The following is a 21,161-nucleotide window of genomic DNA, read 5'->3' on the forward strand; positions in this document are numbered from 1 at the left end:
GTTTGGCACCTTGGATTCATAATCCCTATAATCCAAAAGTAGTTATGCATAGTATATTCATAGGGGTTTGAATTTAATTACTAAATCAATTTTAATATTTCTAATTAGTGTACGTATCTAGTGTTCAACATAATGATTGTAGTAAGCTCATTGAAATATATACTTTGCTTGAAAATAATAAAATTCTAAGTCTTGGATGGGTCACAAGCACATGATCACATCCGGGTGACTAACTAACAAATTTTAATTGTTGATTTACATGGACAATATTTGGACGGCACATATTATCCTATTAAAGTGACTATAGTGGTGTAGTTAATAATCTAATTGTTTTAAGATGTTTGGACGGTGTAGATTATCCTATTGAAGTAATTATGGTGGTTCATGTGCCTAATAGATTAGTAGTCCAGTAACACCTAGGTTGCACATGTAACTCTTGGAAGGATTTCTTAGCATGAATGGACTAAAAGAAGCTCTGACGGAAGTAGACCTAGTTTGTCATATTCAAGCCTAGACCTATGTAGGGCACGATGTAACTGGGTCCCATGCATATCTGGATTAAAGAAATTCATTTCGAATAAAAGAAATTGTTGTTGAAAGTGCAAACCATAAATCAACCATTACGTTCAATCTGGGTAATATTACGGAATGTACGACCTAAGAATTTTGATTGGAACAGACCATCTGGGGCCAACCGACCCCATAAGTGAGTCGTGGCGCTCCGTTTCACTAGAAAACACTTTCTTTCAATTCAAAATTGTATTTTTAAGAAAAACATGTTATAGTTTGCATTTTATTAGTTAAAGCATTGTAATTTCGTTTTAAAGACAAACATCAATAAAATATTTTGATTTTTTTAAAAAAGCTTTCCTGTGGATTTTAGAGCTTTTAGGCCTTATGGATTTAAGGTTCATACCACGTACAGGAGACTATATTCTTCCTCTATTAATCTTACATTCCTTCCTTGCATCACGGACATAGGGTTATGTTCCAGTGATCTAAACCATTGATACGATGGGAGTCTCCATGGACGCATGCACCAAAATTACCATTGATTAGGTGACTTGGATATAGAAATTTGTCCTTTTATTAGTTCAATGGGAATTATTGTTGCAAATTTTATTTTTTATTTTTTTACCACCTATTAATAATTTTTCTACTTCTAATATTTTTGTGAATGGATTATTCAATGGGCCCATAATATCAAGATTTTGGAGGGAGCGGATTAGGTAAGACCTCGGATCCCCTAAGGTAGGTGGGAACCTTGACTGTGGGGCCCGCTATGATGTATGTGACTACATCCATATTGTCCATCCGTATTGAAAGCTCATTTTATGGCATGATCCAAAAACTAAAGCAGTTCCAAATCCCATATGCACCATAGTATATGAAAAGGTGGTGACTGACCATTAAAAACTTCTTATGAGCCAGAGAATCTTTAGATCAAGATGACATTTGTGTTCTCTTCATCTAGGTGTCCGGGACATTATTATAAGGTTTGATGGCAAATAAACATTCACAAATTTTTTAATGGTGGGGATTCAACCATGATTGTTTCCTGTGGTGTGGTTCACCTAAGACTTGAGTCAGCTGCATTTTTGGAATCATGCCTTAAAACGAGCTTTTAAAATGGTTGGACAGTGTAGATTTAAGGCACATACATCATTGTGGACCCCACAATCAAAGGTCGCACCCACCTCAGTGGACCCAGGGTCTTACCTAATTCACTCCCCATTTTGGATCATTGAACATTGGACCTCACTTTGATTGACTGAAAACTAACTTGGTAATCTACCATTTCATGCTCGATCATTGCACAGTACATCTAATGCCATTGGATTCAATTGTTCGTCCTCAGTGGTATACTTGCAAGACTTTCAACATGAGGTCATGGGGTCGACTACCCATTATGGTGAAAACTTTCCATGGTGTGAGTGCACATGTAAAAAAAACCGTTCATTGCATAAAAATAAAAATGAAATTCCGCCTGTATTAATATTAAAAACTACTAAAAGCAAGTAACACACTTCTTACAACAGAAAATTTTCGTATTGTCCATCAAATGTTAATAAATTTTTGTGGACTATTGTTGATTTTTTTTAAAAAAATTTTAAATTTTTTTATAACCATTTATAAGCAAGTGATGCAACGGTTAGAAATCTATAAAAAAGATACCTCTAATGCAGTAGAGCCCACAATATCAACAGTCACAATCAGAATAAAAAAGTGCCCCACTTGTATAAAATGGATATAATATCACCCTATTCAAATTCCATGCATCATAACTATTATTCTTCATCACATGATAGAACATGCATGTGGTTTTCATCGCTGAACATGGCACCAGCCCTTTTACCCAAGATGGTGGAGTGTGCTGGCCTATATATGGTAGTAGCCATGGTCATGCCCATCATATCCATGCTTGTAGTAGTTATAAGAAGATGAGGGCCGTGCAGTGTATGTTAGATGATGGCTCTGATGATTCTGATGGTATTACTGGTGCGTATATGGATGGTACTCCGGATTGTATGGAATGGCCATAGCTCAGCCCTTCTCCCCGTCTTCCGAACTGCTTTCAAAATCTTCTTCTGGTCTGCCCAGCCAGTAACTGTAACCTTTTGCATGGCCATGTCTACGCCGATGTCATCAATACCTAAAATACATGCATCCATGCATGGATGAACTAAGTTAATACATGCCATGTAATGGAAGGGCAGTTTTGTAATTATATGTTGATTATATGAATAGCCATACCTTCTAGCCTTTGAAGAGCTCTCTTTATCTTGCTCTCACATCCAGCACAATCCATGTGTACTCTCATCTCTACTATCTGAGTACCAAAGTCCATTGAGTTATGCATGACCATGGTTATGATGAAGATGATGATGGTTAGACATGCTGGACGGTCCACCAAGATGGTAGTCTTTGAGAGTAAGAAAGTTATGAAATAAGTCGCATTGTATAAATCATCTCCACCGTCCAATAATGTACACGCCCGTTAAACAATTTCCATCCATTGGATGGGTCAAAACCCAAATTCACTTATATGATCAAATGATCCTAACCATCCGATTTAGCAATCTATTCGCATGGTCGGTTAGGAAGATTCGGGATCTGAGTCTGTAGTTTATATGGCCAACTCAAGAGGAGAGAGAGAGAGAGAGAGAGAGAGAGAGAGAGAGAGAGAGAGAGAGAGAGAGAGAGAGAGAGGGTATGATTAACGGTCTCTATGGAAGCTGTATCTTTTTCCAAGATGAATGAATGGACGGTTGAGAGAACGAGCAGGGATGGCCTCTATATATAGACCTCTTTTTTTATGATTTGTTATTTAAATGCACCGACCATCTTCTCCCTTGCGTGAACTCCGGGGACAATGCAAATGGAAACATGTTCAGCCAATTGGAAACGGCCACGTGTACATTGATGCCCATCAAGTATTATGTAACCGTTGGTACGTGCGACCCTACCAGCTCTGGTCTTTGAGTAATTGAGTGTATTATCCTCGACGGAGGATGTGAATAGGAATCCTCGGGTTTTATGATTGAGTGTGAGAGGCTCTTGCCAGGCCCGGCCTGACCCATTTGCCACAATCTCTGGCCTTTTCTTAGTTGAATTTGGGCCATTGACTTTTTGCTATCGGGCCGAAAATTTAATGGTCTGGATTTTCTATGGAAGGACATTGGTTATGGGGTCCACTCCGGAATCTTGATTAGTAAACATGGCCCACCTAATTCGGACTGAAATTCAAGGGTCACATGATTGCCGGGTCGGTGATGCCCTCTAGCAAGCTTTGCCTGATGGGAGGGCACAAACCTCTCTCCTCATGCACCTCTTAATGCGTTCACACGTGCTAACCACTAACCAGGAACAGATGGTGGAGACTGAAGCCAGGAACCATGCATCTGGTGATACCATTGCCACATGGCTAACTTAGTCCAGAAACCATACTGTTCAACTAGCCGGGTGGGCCACGCGTGTCAGAATACAAAGGACTAATGTAGACATCTGATATCCCTGGATGTGAAATCCGGGTCCTCTGCTTGCCGTAAGTAGGAAAATTCTGTTTTCTGTATTCTGATTGATCCAAGTCACTATTAGCATTTTTAGCGCTTCTGACTTTAATGCAGTGTATGATATAGCCTAATTAGATTAGGCCAGACATGATTTTACTGTTCCTGGCAAGTAGAGGATCCGGATTTTGACACGCATTTCGTAAAATACACACGTGTGACAGATTAGGTCCGGCCCTTACTGTGGGGGTCAGTTTGATGCATGTATTAAGACCGTCAATCCGTTTTGCCAGATACTTTCAGGGTCTGAGCTCAAAATTGATGCAAATCCAAATCTAAGGTGGACCATACCATAGAAAACGATAGTGATTGAATGTCCCACTTTTAAAAACTTCCTAAAGCCTCGCCTTAATGTGTATTTACTATCCAACCTGTTGATAAGGTTACATAAACATAGATGAAGGGAAAAAGCAAACATCAACTTACATTCAAAAGTTTTGTAGTCCATTAATGGTTAATCACCAATGTTTCCTATAAGACGGTCCACCTGAGATTTGGATCTGCCTCATTTTTTTAGCTCATGCCCCAAAATGATACGAATGAAATCAGATGGATGGCGTGGTTATAGAATGCCTACATCAAGGTGGGCCCACCTATATAATCGGCTCCGTGTGGGGCCCATTTTTTGGGATCACGTTCTAACATGTGCTGTAACACACGCATCAGGGTTGACCCCACTATGTTGCACGGGCGCTGCAGCATGATTATTGGCATCCCTGAATTTTCGCCAGGTCTTACGCACTCTGGGATGTCCCACATGCGATCTGACACGTGTGGAACATGCGGCGGTGCAATCGAGCAGGCTCAGCAAAAAGCTTGCAGGATTAGGAATGCAGACGAAACTCGCATGGCTGAAGTTGCCATCCCGGCGTACCTGCCGACGTGGCCACTTGTCAGAAATATGGACCATTCATCAGTGGGATCCACCACGAACAATTCCTGACCCAGCAAGAGCGCCACACGTCTCGAATATGCATTCCTGGTCGTGTTGTTCTAACCGTTCATTTTTCACATGCATGTGCGGCCCACCTGATGTGTGGACCAGCTTGATTTTAGACCAAAAAAGTTCATAGCGGGTTCCTCTTCATGAATGGCACAATATCCATTAATTGGACGGCTAGGATGGTACAAAGGTGTGGTTTCTGTACTCAGAGCCCAAGCACACAAGGTCACACCAAACGACTGGTCAGGATTCACCATCCAGCAGCCAAATGAACGCTGGAAGGCAATGAATCAGGACCGCTTCACCAAGGCAAGCGAGAAGCTCCTCCTCATCAGGCCATTCCCACTTTGTAGAGAGCGGGTTGCGTACTGAGTAAACTCAGTGGGGCCCACACGTGATGTATGTGTCTTATCCACGCCGTCCATCTGTTTTATTAGCTTAGTTTAGATACTAAGCCGAAAATTGAAGCATATCCAAAGCTCAAGTGGACCACACCACAGGAAACAGTGGGGATAATGATGTCCCCCGTTGAAACCTTCCTAGGGCCAACAGTGATGTCTATTACTCATCCAACCTGTTCAGAAGGACACGTCTCTGGATAAAGAGAAAACACAAACCTGTTCAGAAGGACACGTCTCTGGATAAAGAGAAAACACAAATATCACCTTGATCCAATACTCCTGTGGCCTCCAAGAAGTTTACAACGGTGGACGTTGCATTCCCACTGTTTTTTTTTTTTTTTTTTTTTTTGTGGTGTGGTCCACTTGAGATTTAGATATGCTTCAATTTTAGGGTCATGCTTTAAAATGATATGAAAAAACGGATAGACGGCATGGATAAGATACATACATAATGGTGGCCCCACAGAATTTACTCAGCACGCGATGCCCTCTCCACTCAATAAACACCAATCTTAAAAATCAGGCCAATTTGATCACCAGGTGGTCCACACGTACATAGCATTCCAGACCGTTGGTCATTTTCTCTTAACTGGCCCTTTTGGATCCAACCAATGTGGATCGTCTGCTGAGCGGCTCCCATCTCACACGCATCTTCCTTGTTTCTATGTGTGTAGAGAATTACATTTCCGGTACTCGTCTCCCAAATTATCTACGTGGCACACTTGAATGAGATCTGAGACGCATATCAGGTGGTCCGCAGCGTGTGGATCAGACGCTTAAAAAGATCAGGCCAGTCTGCTCATCAGGTGGGCCCACCGTACTTTTGAATGTTGTGGTTCGTCCGTTCTTTCGAACCAAAGACCACATGATGTTAAGAAAACTATAGGGTCTGCTCACCAGCAAACATATGATCTCTGTGTCCGTACATGTGGGGCCCAAGGGCCGGTGATCAAGCAACACATCTGCTATTACCTTCAGTGGACTAGTGATCCTCCATGATCTTCAAGATTGAAAGATCATAACCCTTTGACAAGATGGCCGACTCAGTCGTTTGAGGAAACATCACGATTCCACATTTGATGGGGAGAAGGTCAGTTATTAAAGGGTTAGGATTTTCCAATCTAGCAGATTTACTGGGCAACCCCTATCAGAAGTGACATTTGAAGATGAAAAATATCCAACGATCCTATTTCCACAAACAAGTGTCCACTAATTTTATTTAAAAAAAAAAAAAAACCAATCTGATCTTGGGATTGTTGATCTCCACCACCAATCTGCTTGCTACCAGATTGTGAGGATTGCTATTGATCTCCACCATCCAGTGCATCCAGGCATGTGGTGGGGCATTCCTGAGCAATGAATAACCAAAGTGAAGATTGGAATAAGCAAAAATCAGGGCAGCCCACTTATTGGGTGGGCCATTTGAGTAAAATGTACCTATTGAGCCAACATTGTTTAGGTGGGCCAATCAATACCAGGAAAAGATTTCTGTCGTTGCTACTTTGTTATTCAAATCAATAGCTGATAGTTCCCATTGAACACAAGCAAATTTCAGTTCATTCTATTTGACATAGGCATTCACCAAAATCTATTTATATTCCACAGAATAATAAGTAGAGCAATCTACATATAATTCCGATCTTGATTTCTGTCAACGATCTTAACAACCAGCCACATAACTGTAAGCATACCTTTTCAGATTCGAACATTGTATAGAGAAACAACATGCCTCTCTTATTTTATGCTATAAAACTATGAACGGGATGACAAAAGAAACAAAAAGAGATGCTTGAAGTGCATTTTAACCAGTGTTCTGCATGCCGGCGGCAATACCCTTCATGGTCAAGATGAGGGTGTCCTCCAGGCCAGGCGCATACTCGCTCGTTGGGTTCAGCTTGACCAATTCCGCGGCTGGATTGCTTGATTCCATGATCTCCCTCGACAAGTGGGGTCTCACCGTGACATGGTAATCGGGGTCCCTAATCCGCTTCAGCGTGTAGGCTTGGCACACGTTGAGAGTAGTGATGTATGAATGACGCAAGCGGAGCCTTTGTTTCAGGTATGGGTCCCCTTCAAGAAGATCCCTGTGACCAGCAACCTGTGGACAGCAAAAGCAGGATATTAGAAGGCAGCTGTGATTTCATTCTGCCGAAAGATGGACAGTGGGCATTCAGAAATGAAAGAAAATTCAATCTCTTCCCACCCTCCCCCCCCCCCCCCTTCTTCTTGAATGTAGCAAATAATAACACTACTGACTAACAGTCTTCGAAGCACATAGCTTCAAAATCATATATTTAACCTGAGGGAGTCCTGCTATAATAAGGATTCACATGAATAAATTCGCAGTTAACACATGCCCATGTGGCCTACATGTTCGAGATCCAAGCTGCTCAAGAGGTGGACCCTGCTGTATAGATGCCCTCGCCCAAGTCGTAATGTTTTCAAATGGGCTATGTGATGTGGGTGCATGGAAATAAAGGCAATTTGTTGTTGATTAAATAAAAATTTGAAGCCTAGAGGACATGTGACATCCTATCACAAGGAATGTGGATGAAAATGAAAATTTCATGGAGGGGAATGATCTTCACCTGGAGTACAAGGCGCTTTGTTTCATCATAGTTGGCTCTCAAGTGCTCTCCAAATGCCCATAAATCATCTGATACTAGCAGCTTGTCATATAAAGCAGCAATGCCTGGGTCTCCCTTGGCGAACACCATCTCAATCAAATCGATCGTGACCCTGAAGAACGGCCACTCGTTATACATTTCCTGGAGCACGTTGAGATTCTTGACATCCTTCTGCATGATATGCTTAAATGCCGCACCAAAGCCAAGCCACACGGGAAGGTGAAATCTTGTCTGTGTCCATGCAAAGATCCATGGAATTGCACGAAGTGACTCTATGCCTCCACTCGGCTTCCGTTTTGATGGCCGGCTTCCAATGTTCATCCGACCATACTCCAACTCTGGTGTCGCCTGTCAAGTTAAAAGGCAATAAATCAACATCTCATTTTCTTAGGCCATATTTGGATACATGTATTACAAGGGAAAAAGAAAAGGTAATGATTAGGCAATGATTACTTCCACGAGCACTATTGAAACATGGATGCCATTTTTTAATAGTCTTGTTTGGGTAGCAAGTGAGAATCTTATATTTATGATACAATAGTTACATAGCTTCTCATGCTGAAGCATCCAAACTATGGAAAAGTGCAGTCATTGCTTTGTGGAATCCTCTCTTTTCCTTGCTATCCAAACATTTCAAACAGACACATCAATGGAAAACCTTTTCTATTTCCATTGATTCCCGTAGAATTGGCGATATACAAACATGCCCTTATGTTTATGAAGAAAATTAGGAACATAGATCCATAGCATCATCATCATCATCTAAGCCTTATCCCAACCAATTGGGGGTCTGCTACATAAATCCTGTTCCGCCATTCCACTATCATAGTTCCAGAGCATGATGATAATAAGCTAAATGATCATCTGAATCTCTTGAAAAATGAACTCACATATGTAGGCCTGTCAACAGCCATGCTTGGGCCAGTGCTAGGAAAGCCCATGCCTGCCCATTTATTTTTTGGGTCTTCAGTCAGGCCCCGGACTGGCATGCAGGTCTAAAATTCAGGCCCAGCTCTGCCTATAACAGTAATATAAGGGCTTGCACTTGGGCTCATAAAGATATTAAAAATCCAAAATCTAAGCCCAGCCCAACATGCCTGATGTTCAGCTGAAAGTTTAGCCACGCACATTAACAGCCTTACATAACTCATGTTTTGCATGAACTCCGCCAGAACTCATTTTCCGACGGCAACTAATTGTTTACTAGAGAAACCAAATGGTACTTACGAGACGGAAATATTCGACAAATCTTGGTTCTTGGAAAACAATGGATCGGTATTCCTTTGTAGCTATGATAGCCATCTCATCCATCAGTGCACGCCATTCTTGCTTCGGCGAGACCGGGGGATGCATGCCATGCTCAAGAGTAGCAGCCGTGAAACGTTGGAGCGTTCTGAAACATAAGTGCTCCTCCCCAAAAGACTGCTCAATTACTTCACCTTGAACTGTCACACGAAGTGACCCATGGATGGTGTCCGGCGGCTGAGACAAGATAGCAAGATGGGTAGGACCGCCTCCTCTTCCAACAGTCCCACCTCGACCGTGAAACATTGTCAACTTCACTCCATACTTCTTAGCAACCTTGATAAGCTCCTCTTGAGCTTTGTATAACTGCCAAGCAGCAGAAAGACGCCCAGCATCCTTACCGGAATCCGAGTATCCAATCATGACCTCCTGCTTTCCATCAATCCTGTTCCTGTACCATTCTATCGAAAAAAGCCGGGCAACGGCAGCGGGAGCAGCCTCAAGATCATCAAGCTTCTCAAACAATGGGACGACTCTCAGTGGCTTCTTCACATGGCATTCACGCTGCAAGAGTTCGACAGCGAGCACATCTGAAGCGGCTGTCGCCATTGAGATGATGTAGGCCCCAAAATTATCTGATGGAAGTTCAGAGATGACATGGAATGTATCCAGCACATCGGCAATTTCTTCCGTTTTCGGAAGGTCAGGGCCAAATAATGGGCGTTTGCCGCTGAGTTCAGACAACAACCATTCCTGGCGCTTTTCCTCAGGCCAATCACGGTAGGATCCAATGCCCAGATGCTTTGTGATAGCATCTATGACATCTGTGTGCCTGTCCGATTCTTGCCTGATGTCAAGTCTCACAAGTGACAGGCCAAAGGTTGAAACTTGGCGCAAGAAATCGAGAAGGCTCCCATCAGCAATTGGGCGGTCACCGCAAGAACAGAGAGATCTGTAACAAAGCTCAAGAGGCTCCAGGAACTGCAGGAAATAAAAGGCTAATTAATACTCAGTCTAGGAAGACAAGGGAAAGATGAAGAAGAATAAAGAAACCAAATCGTGGAATTTTCATTATATCATAATAAAATTGCTATTTGATCGCAAGATTCTTTTTCAGAGTGAAAACCTTCTATTATCATGCAAAAATCATGATGATTGTCATAAACTTTAGGAAGCATGTATGTTTGTGCATGTTCAAATGCATATAAAGTCTCGTATATACATGTAGCATGTGCATGCGTGTCTATACATGGATCTTATTGAATATCTACACAGTTTTTCTAAACCTACACATGCATACAAGTCAGCAATGCACACGCCACCAAGTATACAATGTGGCAGACAGGTGAAAAACCAAGCCATCCATCAGAAGGGTAATAATATGTAGTTCTCTGTCCCAAGAATCACATTGGTCCACTAATCAGGTGGCACAAAATTAACAAAACAAATGTGCACTTGTGAAAAAGAAAAAACAGCCGAAGTTTTCTAACCTGTCCACTTATTTCTAATATCATGGCATACCCACTGAGTACACCATCTATTTCTTTTGGCAGTAGCATCTACATGGTGAGGTACACGTGATGGATAGCTTTGATATTTCACCTAGATGCCACACTGGCAAATGCGGCGGTGTGTGCTTTAGCTGACTTACACATGCATGAGGCCTTAGCAAAGCTCTCTATAAACATTATACGAACACATGTTTGATGTGATAAATTTCCACTGAGCCTTATCCTTTCATAGGCCAAGAAGAAGTAGTGCAAGAAACTAGGGCTGGCTAACCACGCTCAAGTCTTGACAGATCCAGGTCTCATTCTTGAGGATTGGACCCGGACCCGGTCCTGGATCTGGACCTTCAATCAGTTCAGTTACCTAGCGGGTCTTTGGATCTAGGTGTCTTTGGATCTAGGTTTTGAGCCAATAATAGCATTTGCATGGTTGGGCTCACCAAATGGATGGATTATATTGCACACCCATTTGCCAATTTGACACATGGATTGGTGTTTAAATGGGCTATATCTTACATGCGTGTACATGTAGTTTAGGAAACGTCATTACTTTGCTAGAATGATCAATATATATTTATATATGATATTAATATTAAAAATAACCGGACCTTACCCGTACTGGACTTGACCCTAGCAGACCTGATTTTAACTAGGTCCATCAACTTGGACCTGGCTAGATTGGAAATTTAACGGGGTCCAAAAAAGTGAGACCCAAGGTGTGCCAAATCGGTTACATATCGGCCATATCAACTAACAGTAACAGCTAGGCCATGCCATTAAAATGGAATGTACATGGGTCATAGGGTATGTAAAAACTCCAAATGTAAATACTCAGTCTAGGCGAGGAAATCGTCATCATTGTTTGATTGGTTGCATGGGAGTCCTCCAAAAATCTCTACCTTTACTAGGCTAGTGGGGAGAAACAAGATCCTCACTATTGAAAATCCTCTGAAAAGATCAATGGTTCTCCCTAATATGTCTTTTATGCCTGAATGTTGAGGAGTCCGTTGATCACCTCTTCATTCACTATTGATTCTCCAGAGTGATGTGGTTTGGTATCCTCTGAATTCTGAGTGTTTGCTGGGTGATGCCTAGATCGATCAGCTATCTCTTTTGGCCGTGGCATGATGGAGGGAGCAGTTTAGGTCGATCCAGATGGACGTTGGCCTTGCTTGCCATCTTATGGGCAACTTGGTTGGAAAGAAAAAATCATTGCTTCCGAAACCAAACGGGTTCAACAAGTTTGGTTCTAAATTGTGTCTTCTGTATATTTCGAAATGTGAGGCCTAAGCTCCTTGTTCTCTTAGAGTTGTTTTTTCAGGAGTTTGGTTGTATTTTTCCTTTTCTTTTCTTTTTTGTTCTTATTTCTTGTTTGTAGTTTCATTTTGTTGTCCTTTTCTATTGGCTCTCTTAACTTAATAAAATTGCTTCATCTTAATAAATAAATAAATAAATAAACAAAGAAAAACCAACAAATGTAAGATATTTTGGTATCACATTCATTCTAATATATTTATTACTGATATTAAATAATTAGAAATTTAAAGATAGGAGATTTGCAGTCAATCCTAGGTTGTCAAGTTCATAAATTTATTAGATGGCCAATACAACCCTCTCACCAAAGAGTGGACCGCTATGCCACTATAAAAGTATAAATATGGTCAAAACAAAAAATAAATACATATTTGGAATATTTAGAATATTTGGATTTTTTTTAATAGAAATTCTGGATTTTTTTGTGAAAAAAATTCCGACTGACATGACAGGCGTAACGGCTATTACACCTCCGTATCAACCATATTGGCCGATACCCATATTGGTAATGGCGGCCACCAGTGCTGATATGGCACACCTTGGTGAGACTTGAATCCTGCCTGATTTCTTAATGGAGAAGTTGGACCTGTGCCCGTTAAAATCAGGTTAGGCCCATCGGGTACCCATTGACAACCCTCCACAAAACCATGATTTGGCCTGAAATTGAGGCTAGAAAACTGAAAATTTTTTATTCTCACATCCATGTTCAAGGAAAAGGCGCCCACAAATAATGATTGGTTCACATAGGCAGTGAGGCACACACATCCAAGTATGATGCACTTGTTTGCTAAGGTTGACTGACTTTGTTAACAACCAAGGGCATGCAGGAAAGTTTTTCCTCACAGGAATGTGCAAGATTAGCAAGTCTAAGAAAACTGATGTTCAGAAACAAAGTTCTTCTGGATCAAAGTTCTAATTCATCACATTGATTGCAACAACTTTAAGTGAAGAAAATATGCCCAAGTTTCAAGTTACAATGTTGGCCTTCAAGTTAATATGTGAAGACACTAGGCACATGTTCTTGCTCTTACAGGAAACATAGGTAATATTTATTTTTTCACAAGAAGATTGCCAATTCTTTCCAAACTTTTCCAGTAAAAAAGATTGGAAATGTTAAGAAATGGATACCTGCTCAATGTTGGTGAAAGATGCTTCCTCGGGAATGTCAGAGATCCCACTGGCTAACAAGTGGCGGGAGCGCTCACGCGTATGATATAGCTTATCTCTCACGTCACCAAGTATGACACGGTAAGGTTCGTTTGGAGGGACTTGCTTCCAAAATTCTGCATCCAAAAATATTTGAGGACAATAAAATGCCTACTCAACAATTCCATTCTATACAAATAATCCTTTTTTTCCCCTTTTGTTTGAGTATTTGACATCGCTAGCAAGAAAACTATTGGATTAGTACTCCAAAAAATAGAATTAAAAAGAGAGAGAGAGTTAACAACACAATTAGAAAATAGAGAAGGAAAAACAAAGAGAACCCATGCTTGCTTCATAGAAAAAACAAGTTAATGGCATAGTTTAAAAAAAATAGAGAAGAAAAACCAGGGAGACCCTATGATCACTTCATAGTTCTTTCTGAATCTTTAAGGGCATGTTTGTTTCACCGATTACCATGGTAACGTAAAGGAAATGTGCAATGCTTTAGAAATTACTTTACCTGTCTCCTAACAATATTTGCATTTGACCGCCGATTCCCATGTTTGATTTATCAGTAGTAAAATCATAGTGATGACATTTTTACATTGAAGTTGTTACTTTAATGTTAAATCAATTCCAAAACACATTGATGTCCCTGCTTGGATATGAGATTTTCATGGTAATGCCATTGCAACGATTACAAATTCATTTACCCGTCTCTTGAATACATCAGCATTTGACCGACGTATCCCATGTTCGGTTTGGCAATGAAAAAATTGTAATGATGACACATTTCCTTTACATTACCAAGGTAATTAGCAAAACAAATAGATCCTAAAACTTCTTTTGGCATCAATGGCATTCTTTTGTTTGAATAAGGAAATAAAAAGGATAGCAAATAACATACAAAGTGCACGATGGGATGTTTTAAAATACTTTTGGTTTTGGTACTCACAAATGGATAATATAGCTTTAGAAGATTTTTCAAAGGATTTCAATATTTTCTACTCTGTCCTTCCAAATGGAAGATTTTTTAATGTTTTGAAATTACTAATGAGGGAAGAATGCACTACCAGTGGACTTTTTTCTTATTTTTCTGTTGAATAGAGAATGCACCACCTGTGGACTTGATTACATCAAATGGCAAATAACTTCTTTTTTTTTTTCTTTTTTTCTTTGCTTTTTTTTTTTAGTGATAAATGTCAAATCACCTTGTTTGATGCAATAACTGGCAAATATGAGCAAAATCTCCCATTCCTCTTAACCAGTATATTCCATACCTATGTAATGTTTTGCATCTTTCCTTGAGGATCTGTGTAGTTCATCTGCACGGACACGAAGCTCATCACTGCAACGCCACATGGACAACTACGAGAAATACAACAATAGTGGTAAGAGGGTGCCCATAAATCATAACCAATCATATTAATAAACACTTTTCCGGTTTCAGAATGGAAACAATGCTCCAGAAAGACAAAAATGTAAATATTCAAGACTGATGAAGCTTTCATACCTCGAACATTAGATCCTCTATCTGGGAATAGTACAAATTCGCAGCCATCATTCTAGCCAGCAAACATACATCCCTTGTAACCTCAGGAGTTACTCTAGGATTTCCTGCATCGAATATACATCTGATGTTAAAACAACAAACCATCATAATTCCTTTCATGCTGGCATAACTACACCAAAAACCGTCTCCTCAGTACATGCTAAGAGTGTGTTTGGATGCACCATTGATTTCAATTCAATTATAAATCCAATAGTGGAGTTAAATTATATTTCAAAACCTGCACGGGGTTTGGGCGAATGGCTAGCACCATGGGCTTGCTCCCCACAAACGCGAGTTCGATTCCCCTCTCCGGGATTACCCGATGCACGTGGTTTGTGGGTGATTGTGTGCATTTGCAGGGATTAGTCTCACCTCAAAATGGGGAGGGAACACCCTGTCGCCATAAATATATATATATATATATATATACACACAAAAAAGAAAAAGAAAAAGAAAAAGAAAAAGTGGAGTTTTGCAAATTGTAATTCCCTTCAATAACATTAATACTGAGAGGCAGGGCTCCAAATTACAATTACTTTAGTTCCAACTTCGACTTGAAAGAAATGTAATTTCAATTTGAGGGTTACTTCCTTGCTATGAAATAATACTCGGAAAAATCAAAAGTTTTGTAGTTTATTCTTTGGGTCTATTTGCATACACTATCAAAATGAATTGCAATTGTGAGTGAAATAAAGCGGAAATTCATGGAAAGAACAACAATTAATTTGCAAATTCCTTTGAAGGGGTAAAAATATCTCCAACTTATCAGGGACATGTAAGAAGCGTTGATGAAATAAGAATCCCAGGAAAGTGATCATACCATCACGGTCACCACCCATCCAAGAAGAGAACTGAATAAGAGGCGCATTATAAGGCACGCGCTCATTTATTCCAATGTTCTTCAAAGCTGTGTCAACCCGACGTAAAAATTTCGGGACACCCTTCCAGATTGTTTCATGAAAATAACTCATTCCTGCCCGCATTTCATCTTGTGGAGTAGGAGGAGTCCTCCGGATTTCATCAGTACGAAATGCAGCTTGAATCTGCTCAGAAGGGAAACAAAATGAGGAAAGCAAAATCAATATGAAGACTAGGTAAGGAAAGCATGCTGCAGTCTCAGGCATTTGGTAAGACTGGACCGCTTTTTTTCAGTAAATGTCATTTCTAACTCTCATGTCTGGTTCGACCTTCATGGTTTCATCTTTCAGGCCACCATTAACTGCAAGACCCAGCTATGAAAGCTTTGCCATGTTTTGGGGCCTTGCTTTGTTTCTGCTTAGCTCTAAATATAATAAAGCAGATGATCTTCTGACACTGGGTTGCCCGCATGGCAGTGCTTTCCTCTATCCATTTTCTCTCTTCTGTTTTTTGGTTAATTTCAATAATAAGATATAATAAGATTTTTTAGCAACCAGTTGGAATGCTTCTTCTTTTTTTTTTTTTGTAATCCAGTGGCTTACCCAAGGGAAGGTCCTCTTAACTCTATGAGCACATGTGCCAATGTGACACACATGTGAGATCAGTGACCACCTGATCTTGATCTTGACCAGCGCTTGTTAAGAGTGGATTCCACCTACGAATGGCCTCTGATCCTATACAAGTGTGATGTTTTAGCGTGTGTTGAAAATGCTTCCTTCATCTGGCATGCAGAGATACCATTAACATTCCTCTTTCGGGTGGCCAACATTGAATCATCCTAATTACAGGTCATGGCACATGCGCGGTGGGGGCCACCTGCTAAATGGCTTGGATCTTGCAAAAGCTTTCTATATTGGCACATGTTTGAATATCATTCTTCACACGCACCCACACATTGCGCCTTGCTAAGTAGTTTTTAATAATTGAATTGATTCAATTCACTCAGAAACATCTTCACGTCAATGTTTCATCATGCCTTTGGATGATAGATAAAGAAAGGAAGATAAGATTGAAGAATAATTAATTGCAAAATATTTTCAGATGCTTGTCTCGATGCAACCAGTAATGGTCTGTATGGGTTTTTTGGGATTATGTTTGCAGAAATCACCATCAGAGATTTGCATGGGTGTGAGCATAAACATCAGAACCCTATGTGAGTGCAGGGAGTTCAACATGCTCTCATAAGTCCTAACAAAACCAGACCAGTTACCTTGTCCTCGCACTTTTGATCAGAATATACAAAGTCCAGCAATGCCAAAAGCCAAGTTTTCTTAAGGTTCTTCCTGGCAAAACCTTACTATATTTTTTTCCCTAGTTGTCATTCACGCTCCACAATTGGAGTGGTTAGAAACCTTCCTCTTTATATCCATTACTGCCCCCTAAAAGGATCACGAAATAGCAGGCTGGCTGGTTGTCACCCTACAGAACATCAGGTAGATGAAAAACTCTGCTTCACAGGAGTTCGACATCATCATCATCATCATCATCATCTAAGCCTCATCCCAATTAACTGGGTTCAGCCACAGGAATCCTGTTCCTTCATTCCACTCTATCTAGGGATAGGCTATCGACTCTTAGTCTGTAAAATTTAATAACCAGGAAAAGTGCATGGAAAAACATTTTTCACTAAAAGCATGTTGAAGTTCAGGGAGAAAAAAACCAGCTACATCAAAACACTTTGGAAGCTGACAATTGACAATTTTAACCAAAGCTAAAAATTGATAATCGACTGCTCAAATGCTCATATCAACATGGATATATATGGTGTGCAAACACATACAATCAACGTACTGATGTATTGTATGTCAGGATGAAATCTGATAGATGAACAGAGAAGGGGGAAAAAAAGAAGGGAAAAAACAGGGTAGCTTCAGCTCCTCCTAAATTGCAAGCTTGACAAGAGCAAACTCTTTTCATCTCTCATGGAAACAAAAAAGCAATCCTCCACATGAATGAATTAAAAGTGAGTTCAGATAGTAAAAATAGGGCCATAAAAGCAGAAATAATTCCAAATGACTGAACATTCTGAAGTTAAGGTGTTCCCAGGAGAAACTGAGATTGGCATATTCAGAAACATAAAGTAGATATTACCAGTTATGTGCTACATTAGAATAGAGGCTTTTTTTCCTAATTACGAAACAGATGTATATTGCAATGTTCAAAACTAGTTGACTAAGAACTCGTCCTGTTGGACTCAGATCAGCTGGGCTATAGGTACTGAGTATATTAGAAAAGAGGCTTTTTATTTATTTTTTTATTTACTTAATTAATAAACACAGATGTATATTGCAATGTTCAAAACTAATTGACTAAGAACTCGTCCTGTTGGACTCAGATCAGCTGGGGTATAGGTACTGAGTATATTAGAAAAGAGGCTTTTTTTTTTCTTTTTTTTTTTTTTTAAATTTTTAATTTCCTTAATTAATAAACACAGATGTATATTGCAATGTTCAAAACTAGTTGACTAACAACTCATCCTGTTCGACTCAGATCAGCTAGGCTACTGAGTCCAAGCACTGACTTCATAAGAAGTTCTGAGTTTATCTGATTCCTTAGGCCTATCCATTGGCTTTCCAGAGTGAAATTGGAATTAGAAAGAGTGATTCTGGGTCAAATCTAAGTTATACAACACCGATACATAACGATTCTACAAGGCAATGCAAATTTTGCATCAACAAGCCTGATCCGAGTTTTCAAATAAATAGCAGCCAGCTGACTCCTAAAAAAATCAATGCAGATTTTCTAGATCTATAAAGCTCCTCTTCAGGATGCTAATGACAACAAAAACATCAAGCACATGATGATGATAGAATCCACTATTTAAAACCCACATTGGAGGCAAAAATATATAACTTCCCTGACAATTTTCATGAATCATTTTACAACAATGGGAAGTAAATGTTACCTCTCTCTGTAGAGCTTCATCAAGCTCCTGCTTATCATCAGGAGTAATGTCCTTGGCATGCAGCTGTGTCAAGCAATTCCTTATCCTGCATAAAATGAGCAAAAAACAAGAAATATGCAAAGAACGTAAGTAAATGAGTATTCACCCTACATCCCAAACACAACAATCCCATGCCATTAGAGCTGATCCAGGCATTGCCCCGCCAACTAAGAAGTTCGAAGCCAAACAAAATATCTAGTAGGAGTTTGAAGACATGAAAGAGGATTTACATCCCATTACACTGATCAAAATAAGCAAAACAGAAGTTTTCCGACATATGCCCACATCAGTAGAAGTGATATTCCTAATGAAAAAAAAAAAACAAATATAAATTACTTTGGTAGCTGATCAACCAACCTTCCATGTTTCTGAAGCAAAGATCTTCGGACTGATTGAGTAGGGTGAGCAGTAAAGACCAGATCGACAGTTTGATTCTTCAGAGCATCGAATACTTCTTCGGGGGACTTATTCAGTTGCGTTACAAGCCTCTTGATGGTCTCTTCGATGTCTGATTCAGTCGTTGCAGAACTCTCATCTTTAAAGTCTCCCTTCTTTAGTTTGATCCGCCGCCGGTAAGCAATCTGGACCTCCTCAGCCAAGTTAGCCAAATTAAGCATGTTGGAGAATGATTTAGCAACAACAATAGAATCGCCAGGATCCAAACTTGTTAACACATTTCCAAGTTCTTCTAGCTTCTGAGGGTTGTGATGTCCCTCATACTCAGCAGAAAGCTCATAGCAATCTTGAACCTAACAAGATAGTTCAAAAATTAAATATTACAATTTTCTGCATGTGACCACATGGTTTTGGAGGAAATCTAAATACAAACACATACACAGCCTACTCAAATTGATTCTTTTTCCTAACTAATAATTAACAAATCAGTTCAAATCAAAACATAAGACGCAGGGGTTTGCATCAAACTCAACATACTGAAATGCACCTATACTGCAAATTTGCAATTCCTTTTACATTTCTTATGTTTGGTTGAAATGGGTTTTTCGCAGCAATGCTAAATCAATCTGAAAGCTTACAATAATCACTTTTTTTACACACCCCACACACACAAACCCACACATTCATGCCGTAGTGGGATTTCACCACCTATGGGTACTCTTTTTTCTTTCTTTTTTTTCGTTAGCTAGTTAGTACACCCCACTGTCAGTTCACACATCACTGTTAGCCACCCCCACTAGGGAATCGATGCCAAGATCTCATTGTTGAAACGAGGTATCTTTCACTCAGTCTACCACTTGAGCTATGGATCAGGGTGTAAAGTAATCATCAAACACCTATGGGTTATCAAACCCTTGACCTGGTGTTGAAACTCTTGTGAGTCTACTACCGCAGCAAGAGTAAGGCTTATAACAATCACTTTAAACATATGAACATGTTGCAAATCTTTAAATAAAAAAGAAAGAAAAAAAAACTATCTACCAATTATTTAGTCTTAAACACTGTAAACTGAAATGGGCTTTCACTGCTTTGGGTTTTTTTTTTTATTGGTTTGCAAAATGGGTTTTTATCGGATCAATATATGTATCAACAAAACTTCCAAATTTCATGGGAACTGTGAAAATTCCAATACACTGAAATTGGTTCATTCTTCAGCTTTGTTTGGCTGATTTGTGAGATGCTTTTCAACTAATAAAGCAATGGGAAATAGAACGCCCAGATTCATGAAAATTTGCAAATTGCATCTGCATTTTGAAATTGGTTTCCACTGTCATGTTTTCTTTCCTTAATTTTGCAAAATGGGTCTAGCATGAAAGCTTATATAAAGCAACAAAAACCAACAAAAGACATCAAATTTCAACAGAAAAATCCAAATTCCATACTGTTTCCTTGATATCATCCCCGTGCAGATCCTGGAGAATGTCGAGAAACCGATCCAAGAGAAGAGCATCGTACTCCACCAGCTTATCATCCTCCGAAACCTTTGCCGGAACAAGAAGCCTCAACTGCGCATCAATCGATGCCAGCTTCTCCAACGAGTTCCGAGACATCTCTCTCTCTCTCTCTCTCTCTCTCTCTCTCTCTCTCTCTCTCTCTCTCTCTCTCTCAATTCAATCTCACTCTCACTCTTTCTTCTCTCTCAATCACTATATCGATGCAAGAGAACTTCAAGGCACGGGAATTCCGCCCTTTCCGACTGGTCCAAGTAATGAAAAAGGTGGAAGATAACCTGCCAAAGGTAACCCCAATCACAGTCCGAAGTTAGATAATTTTAAAAAAAGCAAAAAAGAAAAAAAAGAAATCGTCGATCTCTCCTCGATTCCCTGCAGAGTCAAGTGCAATGCACCTCAAAAGGAAAAAGTTCCATTGAAAGAAAAGGCACATGGAGATGCTTGTGACAAACAGATGAGAAATAACAGATGAGAGAGAGAGAGAGAGAGAGAGAGAGAGAGAGAGAGAGATTACCTGCTTTTTTCTGCAGGGGAGGGGAGGAAAGAGGTATACGAAAGGAGAAATTCACGAGCTTGAATCGATGAA

At 40.0% G+C, this 21,161-nt stretch overlaps 1 protein-coding gene and 1 pseudogene across 1 annotated transcript; both read right to left on the minus strand.

Annotated features, from left to right (window-relative positions):
• Positions 1-2,191: 2,191 nt before the first annotated feature.
• Positions 2,192-2,890, minus strand: LOC131247204 (heavy metal-associated isoprenylated plant protein 28-like; annotated as a pseudogene).
• Positions 2,891-6,886: 3,996 nt separating this feature from the next.
• Positions 6,887-20,930, minus strand: LOC131245379 (phosphoenolpyruvate carboxylase 2-like). The gene is made up of 10 exons (XM_058244811.1): positions 20,507-20,930; positions 19,026-19,417; positions 18,630-18,714; positions 15,627-15,849; positions 14,768-14,871; positions 14,535-14,622; positions 13,237-13,391; positions 9,269-10,267; positions 8,003-8,389; positions 6,887-7,512 (listed from the first exon to the last, which is right to left on the minus strand). The coding sequence occupies exons 1-10, from the start codon at positions 20,672-20,674 to the stop codon at positions 7,216-7,218; spliced, it is 2,898 nt and encodes a 965-aa protein (XP_058100794.1). The 5' UTR covers positions 20,675-20,930; the 3' UTR covers positions 6,887-7,215.
• Between the last annotated feature and the right edge of the window lie 231 nt (positions 20,931-21,161).

This window comes from Magnolia sinica, chromosome 5, assembly GCF_029962835.1.
Source record: "Magnolia sinica isolate HGM2019 chromosome 5, MsV1, whole genome shotgun sequence".
Lineage (NCBI taxonomy): Eukaryota > Viridiplantae > Streptophyta > Magnoliopsida > Magnoliales > Magnoliaceae > Magnolia > Magnolia sinica.